Source organism: Eptatretus burgeri, chromosome 2 (assembly GCF_056783735.1).
Source record: "Eptatretus burgeri isolate ZD-2024b chromosome 2, Ebu_testis_v1, whole genome shotgun sequence".
Classification (NCBI taxonomy): Eukaryota; Metazoa; Chordata; class Myxini; order Myxiniformes; family Myxinidae; genus Eptatretus; species Eptatretus burgeri.
In genome coordinates, this window is record NC_140962.1 from 79696253 (window position 1) to 79721252 (window position 25000).

Genomic DNA, 25000 nt, shown 5'->3' on the forward strand with positions numbered 1-25000 from the left:
CCTTGAGGAATATCTGCCTACGAGAGATTCCAATGAGAATCGTTCTACAGAGTAACCATGAAAAATATGCGTTTGCATCATAACGTCACCAAAGGACGTCATAATGTCTCAAGCTTGACATATCTAGAAAGCACTCATCGAGGTGTTCAATGTGAGGTACTACACGATATGGTTCCTAAAACTTGAAAATTTGACCTTGGGGTCAAATGTTTGACCTTAGGTGCTAACCATGAAGGTCAAGGCCAATCGCCACCAAAAATTAATCAGCTGAGCGCCAGACCATGAACTATATTCCCATGAAGTTTGAAGACGATCCGATCAAAATTACTCAAAAAATAAGGGTTTCGTCGACTCCCCTGATTTGCGACAAAGTGACCTTGACCTTGACCTTCAAAATTTTATGCGCTGAAAGGGACCTCTATAGGCATCTGATATGCGAAGTTACAAAAATTTCCAATGATAACTGTGCTCTGCAGAACTTTTTATAAGTGATTACAGACAAACAAAAAAAAAACATCCAACCTGACTAACATATCTTGCAAAAACTTCGTTTTGGCAAGATAACAAACCGGTAAGCGACATGAGTGGTCGCGACATAATTGCATACTAGTCATAGAGTTTTTGACGGATCGGGCTGAAAATTTTTGACAAAGAGGTTGGTGATAGTGCGCATAAAAGCCTGGAAGCCCATTTTTGATTTAGGAAAAAAATATTTTTTTAGGATTTTCCTAAAATTTCAAAGTCCCGTTGTTGGGCAACGGTGGTGTCCAAATCAACGATGCTCAAAAGCATAGAACTAGATCCTGGTATGAACCTCCCTGTCAAGTTTCATCAAAATTGGTTGACTCCTCTGGCCTCCACAGCTGTCCATTACATACAAACAAACAAACGAAAAAAAATGATGGTAAATAGACACCCTATTTTTGAAGGACAACCATTTGAAAAATAAAACCTAAATCAAAAATCGGCTCGAGTAAAATTTTCTAAATATCTCGAAGTGTTTAATTCCGAAGTCTCGTTTCTCCACATTCAAAACTGTAGGACAAGTATTGAAAATACCATACGCGGTTTTTCGGCCACTGCAGAGCAACGGGTGGTTGCTGAGCAACGAAACTCAAACGCGCACACTCCCAGCCCACACACACACACACACACACACACACACACACACACACACACACACACACACACACACACACACACACACACACACACACACACACACACAACCCGACAATAAGGGTACTCTAGCGACCACCCAACAAACAGACAGGAGTGAAAACATAAACTCCATTCACCTTCGGTGGAGGAGGTAAATATTTTTGAAGATTCACGATTCATTAAAAAAAAAATTTAAACCTTCAATACAATGTTGCATACATCTGCAGTTTTCCAGTAAATATTACTTGCTAACTGGAAGGTCTGCAACAGGCAGAATTGACCCCAAAAAAGGTTAAATGGCTGTTCTTCTTTCATGTGCAGCACAACACTGAGGGGTAGCACACAGCTGTGCTGCTGATGTAATGCCCTCTGCTGGTTAGGGCAGGAATTTGGAATTTGGTCATGGTGCCGGCAATAGCTCACATATTCTTCAAGGGAGGACAATGTGGGATCTTTAATATCCACCAACGAATGCGAGCATACAGGATGCCTGTTTTACGTCATCCGAGGAACGGCGCACACACTGATGAATCGCCCTGCCCATGAAACCCCGGGATGATGGTTTATAACTGGATTGGGATTCAAACCTCGGCTGGACAACTTCGAGGTGAATGCGTGTACCTCTCGGCAATCCTGCCAGCCCTCAAATGGCTGTGAAATGATAGCAAGGCAAAGCTTTGCAATGAGTATTTTTGACTTAAACTCACCAATTTTACGTGACAAACTGATAAAACCATTACAACCTTGTTCAGCACAAAATTATAGTGCACACGAGATAAACCATTTTAAAAATCAAACCACAACCAGACATGTCAATGGTTGTGAAGTTAGAGCACCACAAGTCTACGTTTCACTTTATAAAAGCAATCAAGCTTTTCTCTAAAGCAAAGATAAAATTTTTGGTCAGAGGTGGAGCTCCCAGACAATATTTTTCGAATATGAAGTTGACACTCATGGAAGAGCTTCACAACATAATTAACCAGAAGAACAAAACAGAACAGAGTAGAAGTGGGGGAGAGGAGAGGGACACAACAGAGAGACATTTGGTATAATGCGTGTCAGGAAGAATGATCTCAAAGGGTGGGGAGGGGGGAGGACACATGGGGCAGAACAGGTTGAAAAATACAATTGTCCCAATTTCAGTCACTTCTGTGGAGGCAGATGCACCGACCCTGATGAGCTAAAAAAAAATCCTATGCTGCTTCCCAGCCAACAATGGATCACAAATGCAACAAGGAATGGTTGCTTCATTTTTCCATTGATTATTACACGACAAAGACCACGAAAGAAAACAACTCCAAAATGAGGTGTTTTGCTTTGGCTTCCAGGAAACATGCTGACTTCACTGTAAAGCGGCCTTTTATGCAGAAAAATAAAGAAACAAGTCACTGATTCTTTAAGGTAACTTACAAACACTGAATAAATCCACAAGTTTGTCACCCATTCACTGTTTACACCTTTCTCACACTGCTTAGTGCTGAATGTTTTCATTGCCAGCAAAGAGTTATGATATCATGAATTACAAATCTCTGTCAATGGATGTTGACAAAGCAAGCATGTTTAACTTCTGATTTGAACAAACTCAATGATGAAAAAAAACCCCAAAAAAACAAATTTCATTTCATAAAACTAAACTTGTCACCAAAAATTAATTTAAACAGGAAACTGGGTTAAAAGGGTTGAACACACATTTTGGGAGGACCTCGCATTAAAAAAAATCATGCTGAAGCACAAACAGTTTCAAAGCACTCACCTCTTTCCCTGGAGGAAACTCCATCTTTAACAGCTTGTGTGCACATTCCTCAAAGTCCAAGCTGTAAGAGCAAAGGACAAAAACAAAAAGCAGAGATGAGAATCAGAAAAGTAGAGTTGGAATGACAGACTTACTGCACACAGTTGACACCGAATCCAAGGCCTTATAGTTTGTGCCACTTGGGTCACTCAATGGTTTCTTGTAATGATCATATTTGTGACAATTATAATTTACTCTTTGAGAGACTTTAAACTTAGTCTCAAGTTTTCTGCTGGAGGCAAGCACACTGTTGAAATATATTCTGAATGACAAGGAGTGACGATACGTCCCTCAATAAAGAAACTAGAGAGTTGAGAGAACACGTTACCCCAAGCAGTGTTCAAATATATACTGTTCTTCAATTTAAATAAAATAATGATTTTAAAGATTGTTAAAAACAAATTCCACAAGTTTAGCACTGTTTAAGCAGTCATGTATATCACCCTTATATACCACCTTATTTAACATGTCCAAGTACTGGAAACTGGAGGTTCTTGGAAGTGATAACAAGGCGATTTGTGTTATAGAGCATTCAAGTGTATAATTCGATTTAAATAAAATAAAGATTGTAAAAGTCGTATGTATTAACAAATTACGGAATTTACCGCTGTTTTACCGCCATTGACGCAGTGTCTATTCCATCACCCGATCAAACACATTACATTTGTTATTCAGGCCTGTTTGTGTCCTTCATGAAGTCCTTAAAAACAGTGAGCTTTCTGGTTGGAATGATTTTTTAATTTTGTTTGACTGCCAGACAGGCAGATAGGCAGACAGAATAAAAAAAAAGAATTTCTCACTCCTCTCCACACATGTGTGATCAGGAAGAATTCAGAGACAAATTACTGTAAAATGGCATGTTTGTTTTCCAGTTCATGGATAACATTCAATTTAAATAAGTTGTTCCTCGATCATAAACTGACGTTTGTAGACAGACAGATGGACTTCCCGACCGACATGAACAAATTGCTTAACCCCGCTTTTCGCTTCACGTGTGTTGTCACGAGAACATGCTCGACAGAGGTGGTGACTAAAACCATTGTTTTCTCTGAGTCCAATACTACCCCAGAGGGTGCTAACCTCTACTGTTGCACGGCCACAGTGTGAGTAATTATACTGTTGACTTTCATACATCTGCAGAACAATACAAATAATTTGAAAACTAAAATGTGCAGTTTACTCGCATATATATATATATATATATATATATATATATACATATATATATATATATATATACATATACATATATATATATATATATATATACATATACATATATATATATATATATATACATATATATATATATATATATATACATATATATATATATATATACATATATATATATTTTTTTTTTTTTTTTTTTTTGCACCCCCATCAACCTGGACTCTCTTTTAATTTCCAAGGTCACAGGTCAAAATACAGAGTTTAAAGGAAGCAAAAACCGAATATTTTTTTTCCATAGCAATTCCCAATGTTGAATGCAGTTTAAAAGCTAAATTCATGTGGTTTTTTGGGGAAAACCACCACAATGTGAACATTTTTTTAATGAGACATGGGCAAGGCACGATCCAGCAATCTTGACACAAAAGACATCTTCATCACTCCCTTTAATTCGAAGTAAAAGCCTGGTGTTGGCTAAGTGGTTAGGGTGGTGGCTTGGGATCCTAGGGTCCTGAGTTCAATCCCCGTTGGGCCGCTGAATTAATACACCAGGAGGTTGACTCAGCCTGTCATCCTTCCGAGGTCGGCAAAATGAGTACCAGTGCACTGGTAAGGGGGACACTGCATCAGCAGCATTGCTGCGTCCCAACCAATGATGCAACCAGCAGCCAAAGGCTGCACTCGATCGAGAGATTAGAAGTAAAAAAAGGTAGAAATTTATTATATTCATTTGCCCATGAATTAAACCAAAGGGGAAAATGAAAGATGTCCAACAGAAAAACCATAATAATCATCAGTCAAAATGAAACCGTTTGTCTTCCAAATTTTTAATGTAACTTTACAATTTCCTGACAATTATAAGTGGGTGTTGGTATTAAATATGACAAGGGTGCAAATAAATTTCCTTACAAGTCGACCAAAAGCCAAGTGACAAAACAAATTAAATGATTTTCAAACATTTCCTACTGCAGTGATAAAAAGTAAATTACGACTTGATAAAAGGTTGAGACCCCAAAATGGAAGATCCCAGATTCAGCAATTAGGGGCTAAACAATAAAGTAGCAGATTTGTTCCTGATGAAATCTCAACCTTTCATCATATACCAAAGGAAAAGGTGAAATAACTTGTCAACGCCCAATTTACATTCCATTAACGGTGAGGCTTCTCGTCTGCCAAGCTTTTGTTAAGTCAAGAAAGGCACAACACACCCTTCTTCAATTATATTTTCGATTTTTAACAAAAGGTCACACTCAACTGACAAACACAAACACCAAGCAGCAAAAACATCCATGCCGCTGCCCACAGGCAGTCACTTGTCCTGCAGCAGGTATAGCTAATCTTGCTTTAATCTTTTAGAGCACAGTGATGCATCACTTAGTGCACAGGATGCCTTCCTGGAAAAGAGAGAACAAATCGAAAATGCACGAAAAGGAGTCATTATACTGTTACGGCTGTGGAAATTCGCAAACCACCATTCAGGGCCCGTAGGTGAGATATCTCTAAGTACATGTGTAGTTAGCCCCAAACCCGTTGTATAGAGGGAATATATGTGATTCATCTGGGCTGCGATGCTTTGAGTTCGCCATTTTTTCTGTTCTATCTTTATTTTGAACCAACCATGTCAACCGCCATCACACTACAACCACGCCACCGCAACGCTCCGACATCTACGCTCCGACATCATCGCATCACCGCCATTCCCAAACGGCACCATAACCATCAAACCACCACCGAAAACCCTCCACCACCTTCACCTCTCTCCTTCTATGGCCATTCCCTCACCACCTGTGAACACTGAACGTCGGGCTGTCTCGGGCCCATTCGGCGTTTGGTGCCGAACACACCGAGCCGCGAACGCAAATGGCGGCCTTTCCGAGGGGAAAACTCGGATCAAAAACACTACACGCCCACTTCTCCTCCATCCAATTAGCGAGCGCGGGGCGGCTTGGCCCCGCCTCCAGGCGCGTGTGTGTGAAGTCGATATATGCAAATTCTAGGATCAGGGGAGATTCACGCCCCCGTTTCCCTTGACCAATGGGCGAGCGTGGCTCCGCCCCCGAGGTCATTCTGATCCGAATATTTACATATTAGCTGCTCCTGCCAGCCTATAAGAAGGTGAGCGCAAGGCGAATGAGTCAGGTGGGGTTCTGGACTCGCCGAGAGAGTTTGGAAAAGAGAGTCGAGTCGGTCGGGTGAGGAGAGTGCAGAACGGAGAAGAGTGGCGGTAGAACTGCAAGCAAGGGAGCTCAGGTCCGAGGCGAGAAGGACGGCGGTCGGCGACGAGGTTACAGTGTGGGGAAAATCGCTCGTCTCATCGCGGGACCCAAGCCAGCAAACCATCTACCTCCCCCAGGGCATCAACAATTCCCCCTTTCCCCCGCGCTGAGATAGTGCAAAAGGGGGCCCCGTTCCCACCCCACTCCAAACATCGTGCCAACGAAACCTGCCAAGGAGCACGGAGTCGGGGCACAGCCGCGCGGCCACATTTGCGGCTCGCCCGCCAGAACGTCACGAGGACGCGGGAAGGACCCCCCCAGTCTCGCGGACCTGGCCGCTCCTCCAGGTCACGCGCAAATTTGGCCAACAGGCCTGTCTGCCCCCTTGTCTATGAGGGTGGCTTCTTTTCTTTGCTTTTGTGTAAATGTGTGTTGGCGCCGTCTGTAAAGTAGAACTGTATAAGTGTTGCCGTGTGTGCGCGTAGTCGGTATTAACTCTGCGTCGTTGTTGCTTTTATTGTTGCGGTTGCTTTATGTGCATTTTGACTATGGCTCTATATACGTGCTCTCCGTGTGCCAGGAAATAAATGTGCATTGCGTGAACTGTTTTCCCGTTTGGCTTCGTCTTTTCTCCATCGACTCTCCATCCTGCTTCATGTAAAGGGTTCATAGTGGGCGCAAAACGCCCGGTAAATAATCTGAACCGTCGAGGTCGACGATAACACCGCTCGGTTATCCCGATAGTACGGAACGGGCTGCCCAAGCGGCTCGTGTCCGGAGTCGACCTGCGGCGAGGTACGATCGCCCGGTTTACCATCCGCGTGGGTACTTAGGTTGGTCGAGTTTGGCGAACAACCCTATCCTACGCGGGTGGCCGATTGGCACGATCGTGGTGAGGTCGAAAGGCCCACCCGTGACTAGCTCCCGGCGTTAGCCCGAGAGGGCCACGACAGAATTATCCGTCCGGTGGGCGACGTGCCGCGATTCGAGTTACGTGGCCGTCCGCACGCCGGCAGGCGCGAATTCGCAACAATACCATTGCTTACATGGAGAGGGACACCTGTCAACATTATTTCTGAAGCATGAGCGGTATATGAGGGATTCAATGAGGTATTGGTAATAGCACTAATAATAATATGTTAAACATATTGTATTGTAGATTAAAAAAAAATTTTATTATATCAGTAAGTGTTAATAAAATATTGTTGCAGGCCGGGGTGAGTGGCAAGATCAACCATGAGGTGGGGGAGGTTAAGTTGATCCCCAACGGACTCTCCGGAATTGTCGGCCGTCGCTCGGATAACTCCGCGAGCCGGCGGGTTGCTTAATCGACCGTGGAACGCCAATATCTCGACTGCGTTGCATAGGGTTATTTTGTCTAGATCCAATGTACCTAAGTAACCACGCAGTCTAGCTACCGGGGAAACCACACCCTCGACGGGCTCTGTCAAATCGGGTCGCTCTCGCGATCTCGGTCCAGTGTAACCGAGCAAAGTTACCAGAGCTGCGCCGGTCCCAATGACAAGTTACCGCACCAAAGGCCTTACTATTTCTCAAGCCTGAACCATGCTAGGTCAATGAAAGAAAACATGAACAACGAACTGGAACATTTAACACGGGGATTTATTTAACAATAGGCAATAATCGGGAAGGGAGACACAGAGCAGTTATCACGAATAAGAAATGTAATTCACAATGTACAAGGCACTTAACAATTCTACTTACAGACGGGGCCCACGGACACACACACACACACACACACACACACACACACACACACACACACACACACACACACACACACACACACACACACACACACACACACACACACACACACGAAAATGGACCCAATGGGTCTTTATTCAGTAGAGGCGGGCCGGGGTACCTTCCTGCATCGTGCGGTCACACAGACTCCAAACCACCACGGTGGGACTCAAACCCACGACCCGAAGTCCACGGCCCACGTTACTGATTGCTCGGCCGCCACTACCACGAGAGGCCACCGCAAAGGGAAGCAGACGACGACGGAGACCAAGCCACCACGACCGCAGACGAAGCCAATCGCCACCAAGACTGCAGACGAAGCCAATCGCCGCCAAGACTGCAGACGAAGCCAATCGCCACCAAGACTGCAGATGAAGCCGATCACCGCCAAGACTGCAGACGAAGCCAATCACCGCCAAGACTGCAGACGAAGCCAATCGCCACCAAGACTGCAGACGAAGCCAATCGCCACCAAGACTGCAGACGAAGCCAATCGCCACCAAGACTGCAGACGAAGCCAATCACCACCAAGACTGCAGACGCAGCCAATCGCCACCAAGACTGCACACGCAGCCAATCGCCACGAAGACTGCAGACGCATCCAATCGCCACCAAGACTGCACACGCAGCCAATCACCACCAAGACTGCAGACGCTCTCACAACGACCAACCCTCCTTCTCTTGAGGTGGAAGCGATTTCTTTTTCCTCCCACTCACCTCCTGATTGGACGGTTCAATCGCGAGGGGTGTGTCGAGGCGTCTCGGAGGCCCGCCTCCCGAAGAGGCTCTGTCGTAGCTTTTTCGGCACGCTGGCCTCCCATTGGCTGGGGTGCACTTGCGATGCTCGTCCTTCGCTCATTGGCTGGAGAAAACGTCCCATACCCTTCCTTGGAGCGGAGCCTCGATCTGAGGTGATGAAGGCTCCGCCCACGCCTTCAGCCAAAAACATGTGGGCAATGCCAATGGGGACTGGGTTGAGTGAGGGACGGTGCCGTTGTTGTTGTTGTTGGTGTTGTTGTTGTTGAAGATGTAATAAACCAGACTATAAAATAACTCACAGCGCACACACAGGGTCCCATCCTTCTGTCAAATGGGAATTTCGACGAAAAACACATATTTATCAAAATAAGTGAACTGCGGGGACTGCTCTCTGTCTGTGTGCAAATGGCTGCCAGATTCGGAACAATATTTACAATGATCAAATAAAAACATTGATACAGTTCTACTTAAATACGGGCCCAACACACTCAGACACACACAGATGCTTTATTGAAGACCCCCGCAGCCAGAGAAGGAGAGACGAGCTGGGGGTCGCAGTTCGGCGGGGTACCTGCAGCTGGAGGTAGGGGATGCTCCACGGTGCGGCACCTGTCAATGGTGGTTCAGCTCGGGGGCTCGTGCCTATGGAGGAATTCGCGTGGAGCAGACGGAGTACCCGGGCAGAGATCAGCGTCGCGGACTGGACCCACTTCTCCCCGTGGAATGCCAGGGAGACGGCACGCAACCGAATTGTATAACTGGCGGTGGCGGTGATGTCGTACGGGTGAGGAAGTCTCCTCTCACTCTCATTGGATCCACACAGATCTCGTACTTCTCCTCCTTCTTCAGACGCCCCCTTCTCTTAAATACCCACGAAAGGGAACAAAAGAGCCTTCGTACGGGGCGTAGCTCCGTGAAGCACACACCACTGTCCGCCTTGACTGGACAGGGTTCAACGGCATGCCCTTCCTGGGTGGAAGGAAGACATCTCATGGTTTCGGTGAAGCACACGTCACCGTCCACCCCGATTGGACATGGGTCCACGGCATGCCCCTCCTGGGCGGGGTTTCGGGTTGGGAGAGCGAAGCGCTCGCTCAGCAGCAGGCTGGATGGTCCGCTGGATGTGGCGTTGGAGGATATGTGGTTTGAAGATATAACCTACCTACACCGTCGCAACGCACACCTTTGATTCTCCCACTAGATAAAAGTAAGGGACCTGTCTCACATGTACTGAACGGAATAACTGACTCTTGGGACATCTGTATGTTGAATGCATATGGCTTCCAGATCCGTAACGATATGTACACAAGCATCAATAAAAAAGATAATTGTTGTCACTCTTACTCTGCTCATACACCTCCCACTTGGCAGTGGTGGGAGATGAGGTAGGAGGAGGCTCATCCTGCTGCAAAACTAAGGTGGCTTAAACAGAGCTGATTGGCTCAGAGCATGTGCATACAATAAAACAATGGCGGTGGGTGAGTTTACTCAGCGAGTCCTGTGCGTTCTGGATTTTTTTAATATACGTTTTTTTCTTTCGTCATTATTTTCTCCAGGACAAAGCTCTCACGAAATAACATTCTACAGGGCAGCATTAAGCGAGGTATTACTGTACAATGTACATCTTATTCTGAAAAGCAACACAAGTAAAGAGTTAAAGATCTTATGATTTAAGAGGATATCATACATACAGAAAAAAAACTTTATTTTTTAACCTGCCATAAAAGAAAGTTTATTGTGCCAATATCAAAAATAAATAATTAAATGCGAATGCAACAAGGCTCAGGTTTCTTTACACACAAGACAGCAGAATAGCATTGATAGTTGTATTGGTCTGAATCACAAAGTTGCTTAAAACTGCTTCAATACACAAAAGCATACATATTTTGAACACGTTACTTCAGGAAGATATATTCGGAGATATATAAATACATATATATGTGTATATAAATATATATATATATATATATATATATATATATATATATATATATATATATATATATATATATATATATATATATATATATATATATATATATATATATATATATATATATATATATATATATATATATATATATATATATATATATATATATATATATATATATATATATATATATATAGATATATATATATATATATATATATAGATATACATACGTATATGTCTGTATATGTATATATATATATATATATATATATATATATATATATATATATATATATAGATATACATACGTATATGTCTGTATATGTATATATATATATATATATATATATATATATATATATATATATATATATATATATATATATATATATATATTGTTGTGGTTGAGGAAATTTGCAAACCACCATTCAGGTCCCGTAGGTGAGATATCTCTGTAAGTACATGTGTAGTTAGCCCCAAACCCGTTGTTTAGAGGGAATAAATGTGATTCATTCGGGCTGCGACCCTTTAAGATAGCCGTTTTTTCTGTTCTATCTTTATTTTGAACCAACCACGTCTCAACCGCCATCACACAACCACCAACCGCAACGCCGCTTCACAACAACGCCAAGAGCCACGACCTTTACCTTCACAACTCGCTCCCGCAAACATCGCATCACCGCCATTCCAAACGTCGCCATGGCCATGGACCAGCACTTTAAACACTCCACCACCTTCGCCTCTCCTTCTGCGGCCATTCCCGCACCGCTTGTGGGCACCGAGCGTCAGGCTGTCCTGGCCTCGTACGGGACGCGCGCCGAGCCACGGGTGCAAATAGCGGCCTTTCCGAGGAGAAGTCTGATCAGGAATGATACACGCCCACTTCTGATCCGTCCAATCAGCAGGCGTGGGGCGGTTTGGCCCCGCCTCCAGGCGCGTCGGTGAAGAATCGATATATGCAAATTTGAGGATCAGGGGAGACTCACGCCCCTTTTTCTCCGTCCAATGGGCGAGCGTGGCTCCACCCCCGAGCTCATTCTGATCCAGAAATTTGCATAAGGGTTCTCCTGCCGGACTATAAAGCGCCGAGCGCGGGGCGAATTTGGGAGTTCAAGGCAGTCAGAGTTGAAGAAAAGTTCGAGGCAGTCAGTTGGAGAAAAGGTCGAGGCAGTCAGTTGGAGAAAAGGTCGAGGCAGTCAAGTCGGGTCTGGAGAGGAACAGTCTGTGGAGCCGTGAGTCAAGTCGGGTCTGGAGAGTGGCAGTCTGTCGGGGTTCGGAGTCTGTCGGGGAGCTGCAGAGAGGGGAAGCCTGAAGCCTGGAGCGCGGTCGAGGTGGTTTGCTGCAGTCGGCTGAAGAGAATTGGGGAGGAGGTCGAATAGCTCGGGTCCAAGGCAAGGAAGACGGCGGTCGGCGACGAGGTCGCAATGGAGTCGCTCGTCGCAGGACCCAAGCAAGCCAGCTATCCTCTTTCCCCAGAGCATCAACAATTCCCCCCTTTCCCCCCCCCCCCCCGCGCTGAGATCGTGCCAAAAGGGGGCCCCGTTCCCACCCCAACTCCAAGCAGTGCTAACGAAACCCGCGAAGGAGCGCCGCGACATTTGCGGCTCATCACAAGACACGGGTAGGATACACCCGGTCTCGCAGCCCACAGGCCCCGTCTGCCCCCTTGTCTTTGAGGGTGGCCCTTTTCATTTGCTTTTGAGTAAATGTGTTGTCGGCGCCGTCTGTAAAGTAAAACTGTGTAAGTGTTTCCGTGTGCTCGCGTAGTCGGTAGTAGATCTGCATTGTTGTTTCTTTTGTTACATCTGCTTTTGGTGCATAATTGTTGCAATTGTATATGTGTGCTCTCCGTGTGCCGCGGAATAAATGTGCATTATGTTGAACTGTTTTCCCGTTTCGCTTCGTCTTTTCTTTAATTGAATCTCCATCTTGCTTCACGTAAAGGGTTGGTAGTGGGCTTAATACGCCCGTTAATTAATCGGAACCGTCGAGGCCGACGATAACACCGCTCGGTTATCCGGATAGTACGGAATGGGTCGCTTAAGTGGCCCGTGACCGGAGTGCACCTGCGGTGAGGTGCGATCGCCCGGTCTACCCTCCGCGTGGGTACTTAGGAAGGTCGAATTTGGCGAACCCTATCCCACGCAGGGGGCCGATTGGCACGTTCGTGGTGAGGCCGAAAGGCCCGTGACTAGTTCCCGTCTATATATGTATATATATATATATATATATATATATATATATATATATATATATATATATATATATATATATATATATATATATATATATATATATATATATATATATATATATATATATATATATATATATATATATATATATATATATATATATATATATATATATATATATATATATATATATATATATATATATATATATATATATATATATATATATATATATATATATATATATATATATATATATATATATGTATATATATATATGTATATATATATATATATATATATATATATATATATATATATATATATATGTATATATATATATATATATATATATATATATATATATATATATATGTATATATATATATATATATATATGTATATATATATATATATATATATATATATATATATATATATATATGTATATATATATATATATATATATATATATATATATATATATATATATATATATATATATATGTATATATATATATATATATATATATATATATATATATATATATATATATATATATATATATATATATATATATATATATATATATATATATATATATATATATATATATATATATATATATATATATATATATATGTATATATATATATATATATATATATATATATATATATATATATATATATATATATATATATATATATATATATATATATATATATATATATATATATATATATATATATATATATATATATATATATATATATATATATATATATATATATATATATATATATATATATATATATATATATAGATATGTAAACATATATTCACAGATAAACATACATATACATAGATATACATACATATACATATATATATATATATATATATATATATATATATACAGATATACATACATACATATACATATATATATATATATATACATATATATATATATATATATATATATATATATACATATATACATATATATATATATATATATATATATATATATACATACATATATATATACATACATATTCATATATATATATATATATATATATATATATATATATATATATATATATATATATATATATATATATATATACATATATATATATACATACATATTCATATATATATATATATATACATACATATATATATATATATATATACATATATATATATATATACATACATATATATATATACATATATACATACATATATACATATATACATACATATTCATATATATATATATATATATATATATGTATAGGTTTCTCACACGACGTCACGTGCCTTTCCTTGTCCACCATCTTGTCGGTCAAACTTGACTGGCACACTGTTTTATAGAACCCAAATCACTGCTGCTATTTACAATGTGAAACTGGTTCAGCACAACAGCAGGAACCCATTTCAATATAGTGTAATGGACACAGGAGCACACAAAATTATCTCCTGTCAGACCCCACTATTCGCAGACTCCGTGTGTTTGCGGTCTATAAAATGCAACCTGCTTCAACATTCGCAATTCAGTGTTTCATGTATTCGCAGCTTTTTTCATGTTTTCGCAGATTTTTGCCGGCGTATTCATGGTTTTTCATGGGATTTTTGATTTTGCCTAATAAATCATGAACCGCTGGGAACCAATCCCCCCTTTTTCAATTGAAATGATGCCCCGACATTTGCGGGTTCGACATTCGAAGCATTTTACAGGAATGTATCCCCTGTGAATAGCGGGGTCCGCCAGAACAGTAATATCTCCCAAAGCAAGTGAATAATACACACTAGCAAAGGAAAGGAGCACGCAAACAAAAACAACAACAAACACCACCATAACCACAATGACAGCAGCAAGAAGTCCTGTTATAAAAGATCCTTGTTGCACGTTTCACTTCATTTTATATCCTCATTGAGATTCACAGATAAACAAACAATAGTTTGTGAAATGCAACATGCTGTCTTTTGATTAAACCCAGCAATGAAGTGATGGGTAGGGATGCCGAGTTGTTGCCAATCATACCACATTCCAGATTCCAAGTAACCACTCTCTATTCATTTGTGAGGGTAGATTTAACAACCAATGCTAAACTGGACCATTAGTTGATTAGGGTCAGCAAAAATGGTGGTGTCATAGAGCTGGGGACTCGATTGAGTAATCAGTTGGTAGAAGTTCCTCCGAGTCACAGCATGAAAGAGCAATGTCACAACAGTCAATCAGCCCCACAGAGTTTTATGACAAGCCAAACCCATTCGAAATATCGTGTGACATTGATGATAAATATTGGTTGATACTTACCTGGGACATCACAAGCACCCTCTTTTTCTGGCACATTTCCAAGTCTACCACCCATAAACCCAGCCGGCGATTTGTAGCCGTGCAGGCTCTTATAAGCTTTAATAACCTCTTTTGTGTAATAGGAAGTATTTACTCGATAAATGTAAACATTTGGGTACTGTAGGTCAGGCAGCCACTCTACATTGGTGCGCTTCTCCATGGGGGGGGGGGGGGTCAAGCAAGTTTCCCAGGAAGTTACAAGGATCTGTGACCCGAGCGACTTCAAATTTCTGGATATATCAGCACCTGCTCTGCTATCTAAATGATAAACAACATGAGGTAAACTCAAGCCACTTCCAGTTGTGTATATATATCTCCAGTTATTTTGAGTCCGCTTTGTTTACAATCTAGATGACCTATAAAATGGTGGACCAACAGGGGGTGATGTCACCAGCTTACATCAGTGAGTAACCTCAATTGGAGGAAATACAAGGTAAAGCGGAATTTTATCAAACCTGAGTAATATTTTTACCCAAATATTAACACACAACACACATAAGACGTGAGGGAGGGAGACAGCAACTGGCAACGCAAGGATAGAAAAGGAGACATTTTAACCTTTTTCCGATTATGTTTTTTTATCCCCCGCAAAGCAACAAAGTTGGCGGGGGATATAGAAATGGGTTCCGTACGGCCGTCCGTACATCCATCCGTCCGCACATTTCATTTCCGGAGCTTAACTACAAATCCCCTCAAGATATATTTACGAAATTTGGTACACATATCAAGCAAGTGGTGAACTGGTGCCTTTTGATATTTTGAGATTTCCCCCAAAAAAAATTCTGTCACTTTACATGGAAACAAGTTGGGTATTAAGAAATAATTGAGGTTAACCTTTGTTTCCAGAGCATAGTTGCAAAACTATTCACTATTTCTTTATGAAATTTGGTACACACATCAAGAATAAATTGAAATGGTGCCTTTTGCTACTTGTCCTCATTTACTATGGCGGGGGATATCGAAGACTTTGTCTTGAACGGATGCTAGTTAAACATGAATTGGGAGTGGCAATTCAACTAAAATTAATTTGTGAAAATTCTCATTGGAAGGAATGTGGAAGGGCAAACAATAAGGAGGGGAAATGAGAAAATACACACAAGTGCACCAATTATCACGAGGCATCACCGCATACAAATATCACACTGACCTACCTCAAACATCACACACAAATATCACACTGACCAATCTGAAAAATCACACACATAAATATCACACTGACCCGTATGAAAAATCATACACACAAATATCACACTGACCAATCTGAAAAATCACACACACAAATATCACACTGACCCGTATGAAAAATCATACACACTGACCCGTCTGAAAAATCATACACACAAATATCACACTAAACTGTCTGAAAAATCATACACACAAATATCACACTGACCCGCATGAAAAATCATAAACACAAATATCACACTGACCTGTCTGAAAAATCACACACACAAATATCACACTGACCGGGATGAAAAATCACACACAAATATCACACTTACCCGTATGAAAAAATCATACACACAAATATCACACTGACCAATCTGAAAAATCACACATTAATATCACACTGACCCGTATGAAAAATCATACACACAAATATCACACTTACCCGTATGAAAAATCAAACACACAAATATCACACTGACCTGTCTGAAAAATCAAACACAAATATCACACTGACCTGTCTGAAAAATCACACACACAAATATCACACTGACCCGTATGAAAAATCATACACACAAATATCACACTTACCCGTATGAAAAATCATACACACAAATATCACACTGACCTGTCTGAAAAATCACACACATAAATATCACACTGACCTGTCTGAAAAATCATACACACAAATATCACACTGACCCGTATGAAAAATCATACACACAAATATCACACTGACCCGTCTGAAAAATCATACACACAAATATCACACTAAACTGTCTGAAAAATCATACACACAAATATCACACTGACCCGCATGAAAAATCATAAACACAAATATCACACTGACCTGTCTGAAAAATCACACACACAAATATCACACTGACTGGGTTGAAAAATCACACACAAATATCACACTTACCCGTATGAAAAAATCATACACACAAATATCACACTGACCAATCTGAAAAATCACACACACAAATATCACACTGACCCGTAAGAAAAATCACACACACAAATATCACACTGACCCGTAAGAAAAATCACACACACAAATATCACACTGACCTGTATGAAAAATCATACACACAAATATCACACTTACCCGTATGAAAAAAATCATACACACAAATATCACACTGACCAATGTGAAAAATCACACACATAAATATCACACTGACCCGTATGAAAAATCATACACACAAATATCACACTTACCCGTATAAAAAATCATACACACAAATATCACACTGACCTGTCTGAAAAATCAGACACAAATATCACACTGACCTGTATGAAAAATCATACACACAAATATCACACTTACCCGTATGAAAAAATCATACACACAAATATCACACTGACCAATCTGAAAAATCACACACATAAATATCACACTGACCTGTATGAAAAATCATACACACAAATATCACACTTACCCGTATGAAAAATTATACACACAAATATCACACTGACCTGTCTGAAAAATCACACACACAAATCACACTGACCTGTATGAAAAATCATACACAAATATCACACTGACCAATCTGAAAAATCAGACACACAAATATCACACTGACCCTTATGAAAAATCACACACACAAATATCACACTGACCCGTATGAAAAATCATACACACAAATATCACACTGACCTGTCTGAAAAATCACACACACAAATATCACACTGACCTGCATGAAAAATCATACACACAAATATCACACTGACCTGTCTGAAAAATCACACACAAATATCACACTGACCTGTCTGAAAAATCACACACACAAATATCACACTGACCCGTATGAAAAATCATACACACAAATATCACACTGACCTGTCTGAAAAATCACACACAAATATCACACTGACTTGTATGAAAAATCACACACACAAATATCACACTGAGCTGTCTGAAAAATCACACACACAAATATCACACTGACCTCTTTGAAAAATCATAAACACAGATATCACACTGACCTGTATGAAAAAAATCACACACAAATATCACACTGACCTGTATGAAAAATCACACACAAATATCACACTGACCTGTATGAAAAATCACAAACAAATGTCACACTGACCTGTCTGAAAAGTCACACACACAAATATCACATTGACCTGTATGAAAAATCATACACACAAATATCACACTGACCTGTATGAAAAATCACACACAAACATCACACTGACCTGTTTGAAAAATCATAAACACAATTATCACATTGACCTGTCTGAAAAATCATAAACACAAATATCACACTGACCGGTTTGAAAAATCACAAACAAATGTCACACTGACCTGTCTGAAAAGTCACACACAAATATCACACTGACCTGTCTGAAAAATCATACACAAATATCACACTGACCTGTATGAAAAATCACACACACAAATATCACACTGACCTGTATGAAAAATCACACACACAAATATCACACTGACCTGCATGAAAAATCACACACAAACATCACATTGACCTGTTTGAAAAATCATAAACACAAATATCACACTGACCTGTCTGAAAAATCATAAACACAAATATCACACTGATCTGTTTGAAAAATCATAAACACAAATATCACACTGACCTGTCTGAAAAATCATAAACACAAATATCACACTGACCTGTTTGAAAAATCATAAACACAGATATCACACTGACCTGTCTGAAAAATCACACACAAATATCACACTGACATGTATGAAAAATAATAAACACAAATATCACACTGACCTGTTTGAAAAATCAGAAACACAGATATCACACTGACCTGAATGAAAAATCACACACAAATATCACACTGACCTGTCTGAAAAATCACACACAAATATCACACTGACCTCTCTGAAAAATCACACACAAATATCACACAGACCTGTCTGAAAAATCACACACAAATATCACACTGACCTGTTTGAAAAATCATCAACACAAATATCACACTGACCTGTCTGAAAAATCACACACAAATATCACACTGACCTCTCTGAAAAATCACACACAAATATCACACTGACCTGTCTGAAAAATCACACACAAATATCACACTGACCTGTTTGAAAAATCATAAACACAAATATCACACTGACCTGTTTGAAAAATCATAAACACAAATATCACACTGACCTGTATGAAAAATCACACACACAAATATCACACTGACCCGTATGAAAAGTCACACACACAAATATCACACTGAACTGTATGAAAAATCACACACAAATATCACACTGACCTGTCTGAAAAATCATAAACACAAATATCACACTGACTTGTCTGAAAAATCATAAACACAAATATCACACTGACCTGTTTGAAAAATCATAAACACAAATATTACACTGACCTGTCTGAAAAATCACACACAGATATCACACTGACCTGTCTGAAAAATCACACACAAATATCACACTGACCTGTCTGAAAAATCACACACAAATATCACACTGACCTGTATGAAAAATCATAAACACAAATATTACACTGACCTGTCTGAAAAATCACACACAGATATCACACTGACCTGTCTGAAAAATCACAGACACAAATATCACACTGACCTGTATGAAAAATCATAAACACAAATATCACACTGACCTGTTTGAAAAATCATAAACACAAATATCACACTGACCTGTTTGAAAAATCATAAACACAAATATCACACTGACCCATCTGAAAAAAAATCACACACAAAATCACACACATATCCCAATGGAAATGCCGTAAATATTCCTTCAAATGGGAAAAACATGACGAGACAATTACAATTCTACCATCTGCTCTAACAGCTCGATGGTAAAAACAGAAGCAGAATCCAGTGTTTTGTTTTGTAGAACACTGCCAAACTATTATTTTTTTTTTTTTTTATATATTCAGGGGACATCATAAACCTACGTTTCAAAATCAACAGATCGATTTTGAAATCTACAGGTAAATATTGTCATAAATTGCGAGTCAAACCTTGTTTGTGTGACAAGGGGTGAGCGAATTTCTCGAGGGGGGCGTCTTCATTAGTTATTCATGCTAGAATACACCTCATAGGTGCATTACCACCATTCTTAATTGGATTTTGGGCACCAAAACATCCTCACAAAAACAACACCTTCAAACATACGATGTTATGATGTCCTTCGTGACGATCGTGTGTGGGCTTCTTCATGAGCCTCGAGGACAATTTTTTATTTCCCTTGCCGCCATCCCCACCCCACACCCTTTATTCACTTCAAATAAGTAGACAGCATTGTTTATAGGCCTCATCTAATGCTTATCCAAATTTGACCAGAGAGGATTCAAAGAGCATCAGCTTGAAAGCAGAGGGATGTTTAAAAAAATAAAAGGAGCAAGCAAATAATTACACCTACTGCTGATGATAATGACACTCTTGCTGAATTTTTTTTTACCATAGAATACTGTGGAAACTAATACAAGTCCCTTGCTGGCATTTCAGCAAAGCTGATTACTTGCTGTATAACAAAGCCTCACATAACGGCCTATGGAAGACTGCCAGATGACACAATCTTTGCAAGGAAGGGGATAGATTTTGGGAGGGGGGTGGGGGGATGGTGGCGGGAATGAAGCCCAGAAAAATTTGCCGCAGAAAAAAATTCCATAAGCATCTGCGCTTGCTCAACCAAAATGTTGGTTTTGGAAGCATTCCAAATTTTACACTTGTTTGCATAAAAAATTAAAAGCAAAGAATAAAAGGGTTTATTTATTTATTTTTGTGGTCTTTTGTCTTGAACTTGCAACATATCTTATCCTGTTGTTCTATAGCCTGCTGAAGTAATCTTTCTTTTCCTGCAAAGCGAGGTGGGTGTCAACATATTTACAATGTCTCATATGTTGTTTATCTCTGCTTGGCATATATTTTATGTTCGTATCCATTATATATTTCATTCAAAAATAAAAATAAAAAAATAAATAAAGGAAGGGAGTAAATAAATAAATTAATAAAAGGATCAAAAGACCAATTTGATTCATACACACAACCTGCTCCTTTGTATGCAGCACAAGGATGCGGGTATACTGCCGATTCAATGCCCATATTACCAGTACATTGGTACTCATTTCACCGACCTCGGAAGGATGACAGGCGAAGTCAACCCCACCTGGTGTTAATTCAACCGTGAAAAATAGGGGCTCAAACACCACCACCAATTGTCCATAACACAAAATTGTCCATAACACAAAATCTTGTCATTTAGTTGGACCAATAATAGTCAAACCACAAACCTGATACGAACAATACAAGACAAGACAAGACAAATTTACTACTTGATAAAGGAACTGCAGGCAGCACCATTTGCTCGATTACAAAGACCACAATAGAAAATTGATGCATTGCTTTCCTTATGTTTTGAAAGTTGACAGTTAACAATAATAATAATAATCTATCTATAATTCCAGCAATCTGTGCGTGTGTGTGTGTGTGTGTGTGTGTGTGTGTGTGTGTGTGTGTGTGTGTGTGTGTGTGTGTGTGTGTGTGTGTGTGTGTGTGTGTGTGTGTGTGTGTGTCTGCGACCGCCGTTTCTTGACAACCACTGGTCCGATCGAATTGAAACTTGCCAGAAATATTGCTGGGGACCTGAGGATGTGCCTTTTCAAGGTTTGATATTAATCAGACAAGCGGTTCCCAAGTTATGGCCATTTATTTATCAACCAATGACAGGCCACTGTGCTATGACATCACGACTGACGTCACAAGTAAAAAAAAAAAAAAAAAAATTAGGGGGGGTTCACGAGAAGAAGAAGAAGAATAAGAAGAAGAATAAGAAGAAGAATAAGAAGAAGAATAAGAAGAAGAATAAGAAGAAGAATAAGAAGAAGAATAAGAAGAAGAAGAAGAAGAAGAAGAAGAAGAAGAAGAAGAAGAAGAAGAAGAAGAAGAAGAAGAAGAAGAAGAAGAAGAAGAAGAAGAAGAAGAAGAAGAAGAAGAAGAAGAAGAAGAAGAAGAAGAAGAAGAAGAAGAAGAAGAAGAAGAAGAAGAAGAAGAAGAAGAAGAAGAAGAAGAAGAAGAAGAAGAAGAAGAAGAAGAAGAAGAAGAAGAAGAAGAAGAAGAAGAAGAAGAAGAAGAAGAAGAAGAAGAAGAAGAAGAAGAAGAAGAAGAAGAAGAAGAAGAAGAAGAAGAAGAAGAAGAAGAAGAAGAAGAAGAAGAAGAAGAAGAAGAAGAAGAAGAAGAAGAAGAAGAAGAAGAAGAAGAAGAAGAAGAAGAAGAAGAAGAAGAAGAAGAAGAAGAAGAAGAAGAAGAAGAAGAAGAAGAAGAAGAAGAAGAAGAAGAAGAAGAAGAAGAAGAAGAAGAAGAAGAAGAAGAAGAAGAAGAAGAAGAAGAAGAAGAAGAAGAAGAAGAAGAAGAAGAAGAAGAAGAAGAAGAAGAAGAAGAAGAAGAAGAAGAAGAAGAAGAAGAAGAAGAAGAAGAAGAAGAAGAAGAAGAAGAAGAAGAAGAAGAAGAAGAAGAAGAAGAAGAAGAAGAAGAAGAAGAAGAAGAAGAAGAAGAAGAAGAAGAAGAAGAAGAAGAAGAAGAAGAAGAAGAAGAAGAAGAAGAAGAAGAAGAAGAAGAAGAAGAAGAAGAAGAAGAAGAAGAAGAAGAAGAAGAAGAAGAAGAAGAAGAAGAAGAAGAAGAAGAAGAAGAAAAGGAAGAACAGCAGAAAAAGAATAAGAAGAAGAAGAAGAAGAAGAAGAAGAAGAAGAAGAAGAAGAAGAAGAAGAAGAAGAATAAGAATAAGAATAAGAATAAGAATAAGAAGAAGAAGAAGAAGAAGAAGAAGGAATTTAAAAAACGAAAACAAAAGAAGAATCGCTTAGAAGGGGCCTGCATTGATAATGTTGGAAAGCAAGACACACATATCTCATCATTTATTGAACAGTAATGGCTCTTACTAAAGCAAAATATGAACACTTAAATGATGTTGCAAATGACACCAATGCTACTAAATGCTACACTTAACTTATCTCTGTTGCAAACCTCAAAACAGTTGCTTACTGAAAGTAAGAACCTCATTAATTTGTAGTAATGGATACATTTTCCTACCCCCTGGATCATTAGCAGGGCTCCATTCTTCTTAGAGGTTGACCCTTTCAACCCAGAACCTCTCAGAATGATGAGTCCACAAATGTGGCCACAGATCTACATCCACAATTTGCGTTCAGATAATTAATCAAAATAACATCATCATCATCATCATCACTATTCAAACTTTCTGCCTTTTTGTTGGAGGGTTTAATGTACTGTATTATAATGCAGGTTGCGTCACCCGATCAAGATGGAATTATTTCGACTTTTGTAAAACGTCAACAAAATTGTTATGAGCCAAGATTAAATCATAAACTAGAAGGGCACTCAATGATGCGCATACCTCTGCCAGGCTGATTAGTTTACATTTTGTATCCCACTGATGGGCCGGATCTAGATTCGGACCTGAACTAAAATTTAATCGGCTTGTTCTTGTCACTGAATAAACTCATCCACCAAGTTTCGCCCGAATCCATTAAAAAAAAGGTTTAATATGTCTGTTTTAGCACAATCACTCAATGGTGAAGAATCACTTCAAACAATTCTCAGATCCAGATCCAAGTTTGGAGCTTCACCAAAATTAAACCAATTCATATTTTTCACACACCAAACCTGCCGACCAAGTTTCGTCCGAATCCATCCACAACTTTTTGAGGTCATGTTTTATATCGTTTTTGACATCTATCAATGGTGATGAATCGATTAAAAATAACTATTGGATCCAGATTCGGATCTTAACCAAAAATTAATCGGTTCTTCTGTTTCACATAACCAATATGCCCACCAAATTTCATCCGAATCTGTCCACAACTTTTTGAGATATACAAACAAACAAAGAAGTGAAAAAAATAACCTCCACCCACCAAAATAAGCATAGTTAAGGGTCTAGTCTGGCCAAAAGCATAGGTGCAGTCCAAGCATCGCACACCTTCCCAGCTGAGGGAGTGAAAATTCCAGGGCGAGAGAGAGCGCGCGCGCACACGCACGCGCGCGCGAACACACACACACACACACACACACACACACACACACACACACACACACACACACACACACACACACACACACACACACACACACACACACACACCCAAGCAATATGTAAATTAAGTGGGGTTTTTTTTTGTTTTTTGTTTGTATTTTTTTGAAACACGGAATCAATTCAAGTTCAGCGCAAAAAAAGCAAACAACTTCATCGAGTGCAGAAAATCTGCAACCATTCAAAACCTCAAGCAACAATGCAAACTCCGACCTTCAGACCACACAATTGTCGCACACTAATTATGAACCCAGAAAAGTGCCACAAATGTGACAAAGCTGGCCACGTGCCTGCCACTTAAGATATTTCGGCATGCCCTGCCTGCCCTTGATAAGGAAATGGCTTGCCCCGTAGGATACAGGAATTGAAAAAAAACCTGACAAAAGCTTTAAGT

The 25000-nt window shown here is 39.6% G+C and overlaps 1 protein-coding gene across 1 annotated transcript in view; it reads right to left on the reverse strand.

Moving 5' to 3' along the window:
- The window catches only part of CWC22 (CWC22 spliceosome associated protein), a 271938-nt gene that overhangs the window by 90579 nt on the left and 156359 nt on the right, over positions 1–25000 (reverse strand). The window contains exon 16 of the mRNA XM_085869986.1: positions 2915–2975. Coding sequence (XP_085726112.1) covers positions 2915–2975 — 61 coding nt within the window. The remainder of the gene's footprint in view (positions 1–2914; positions 2976–25000) is intronic.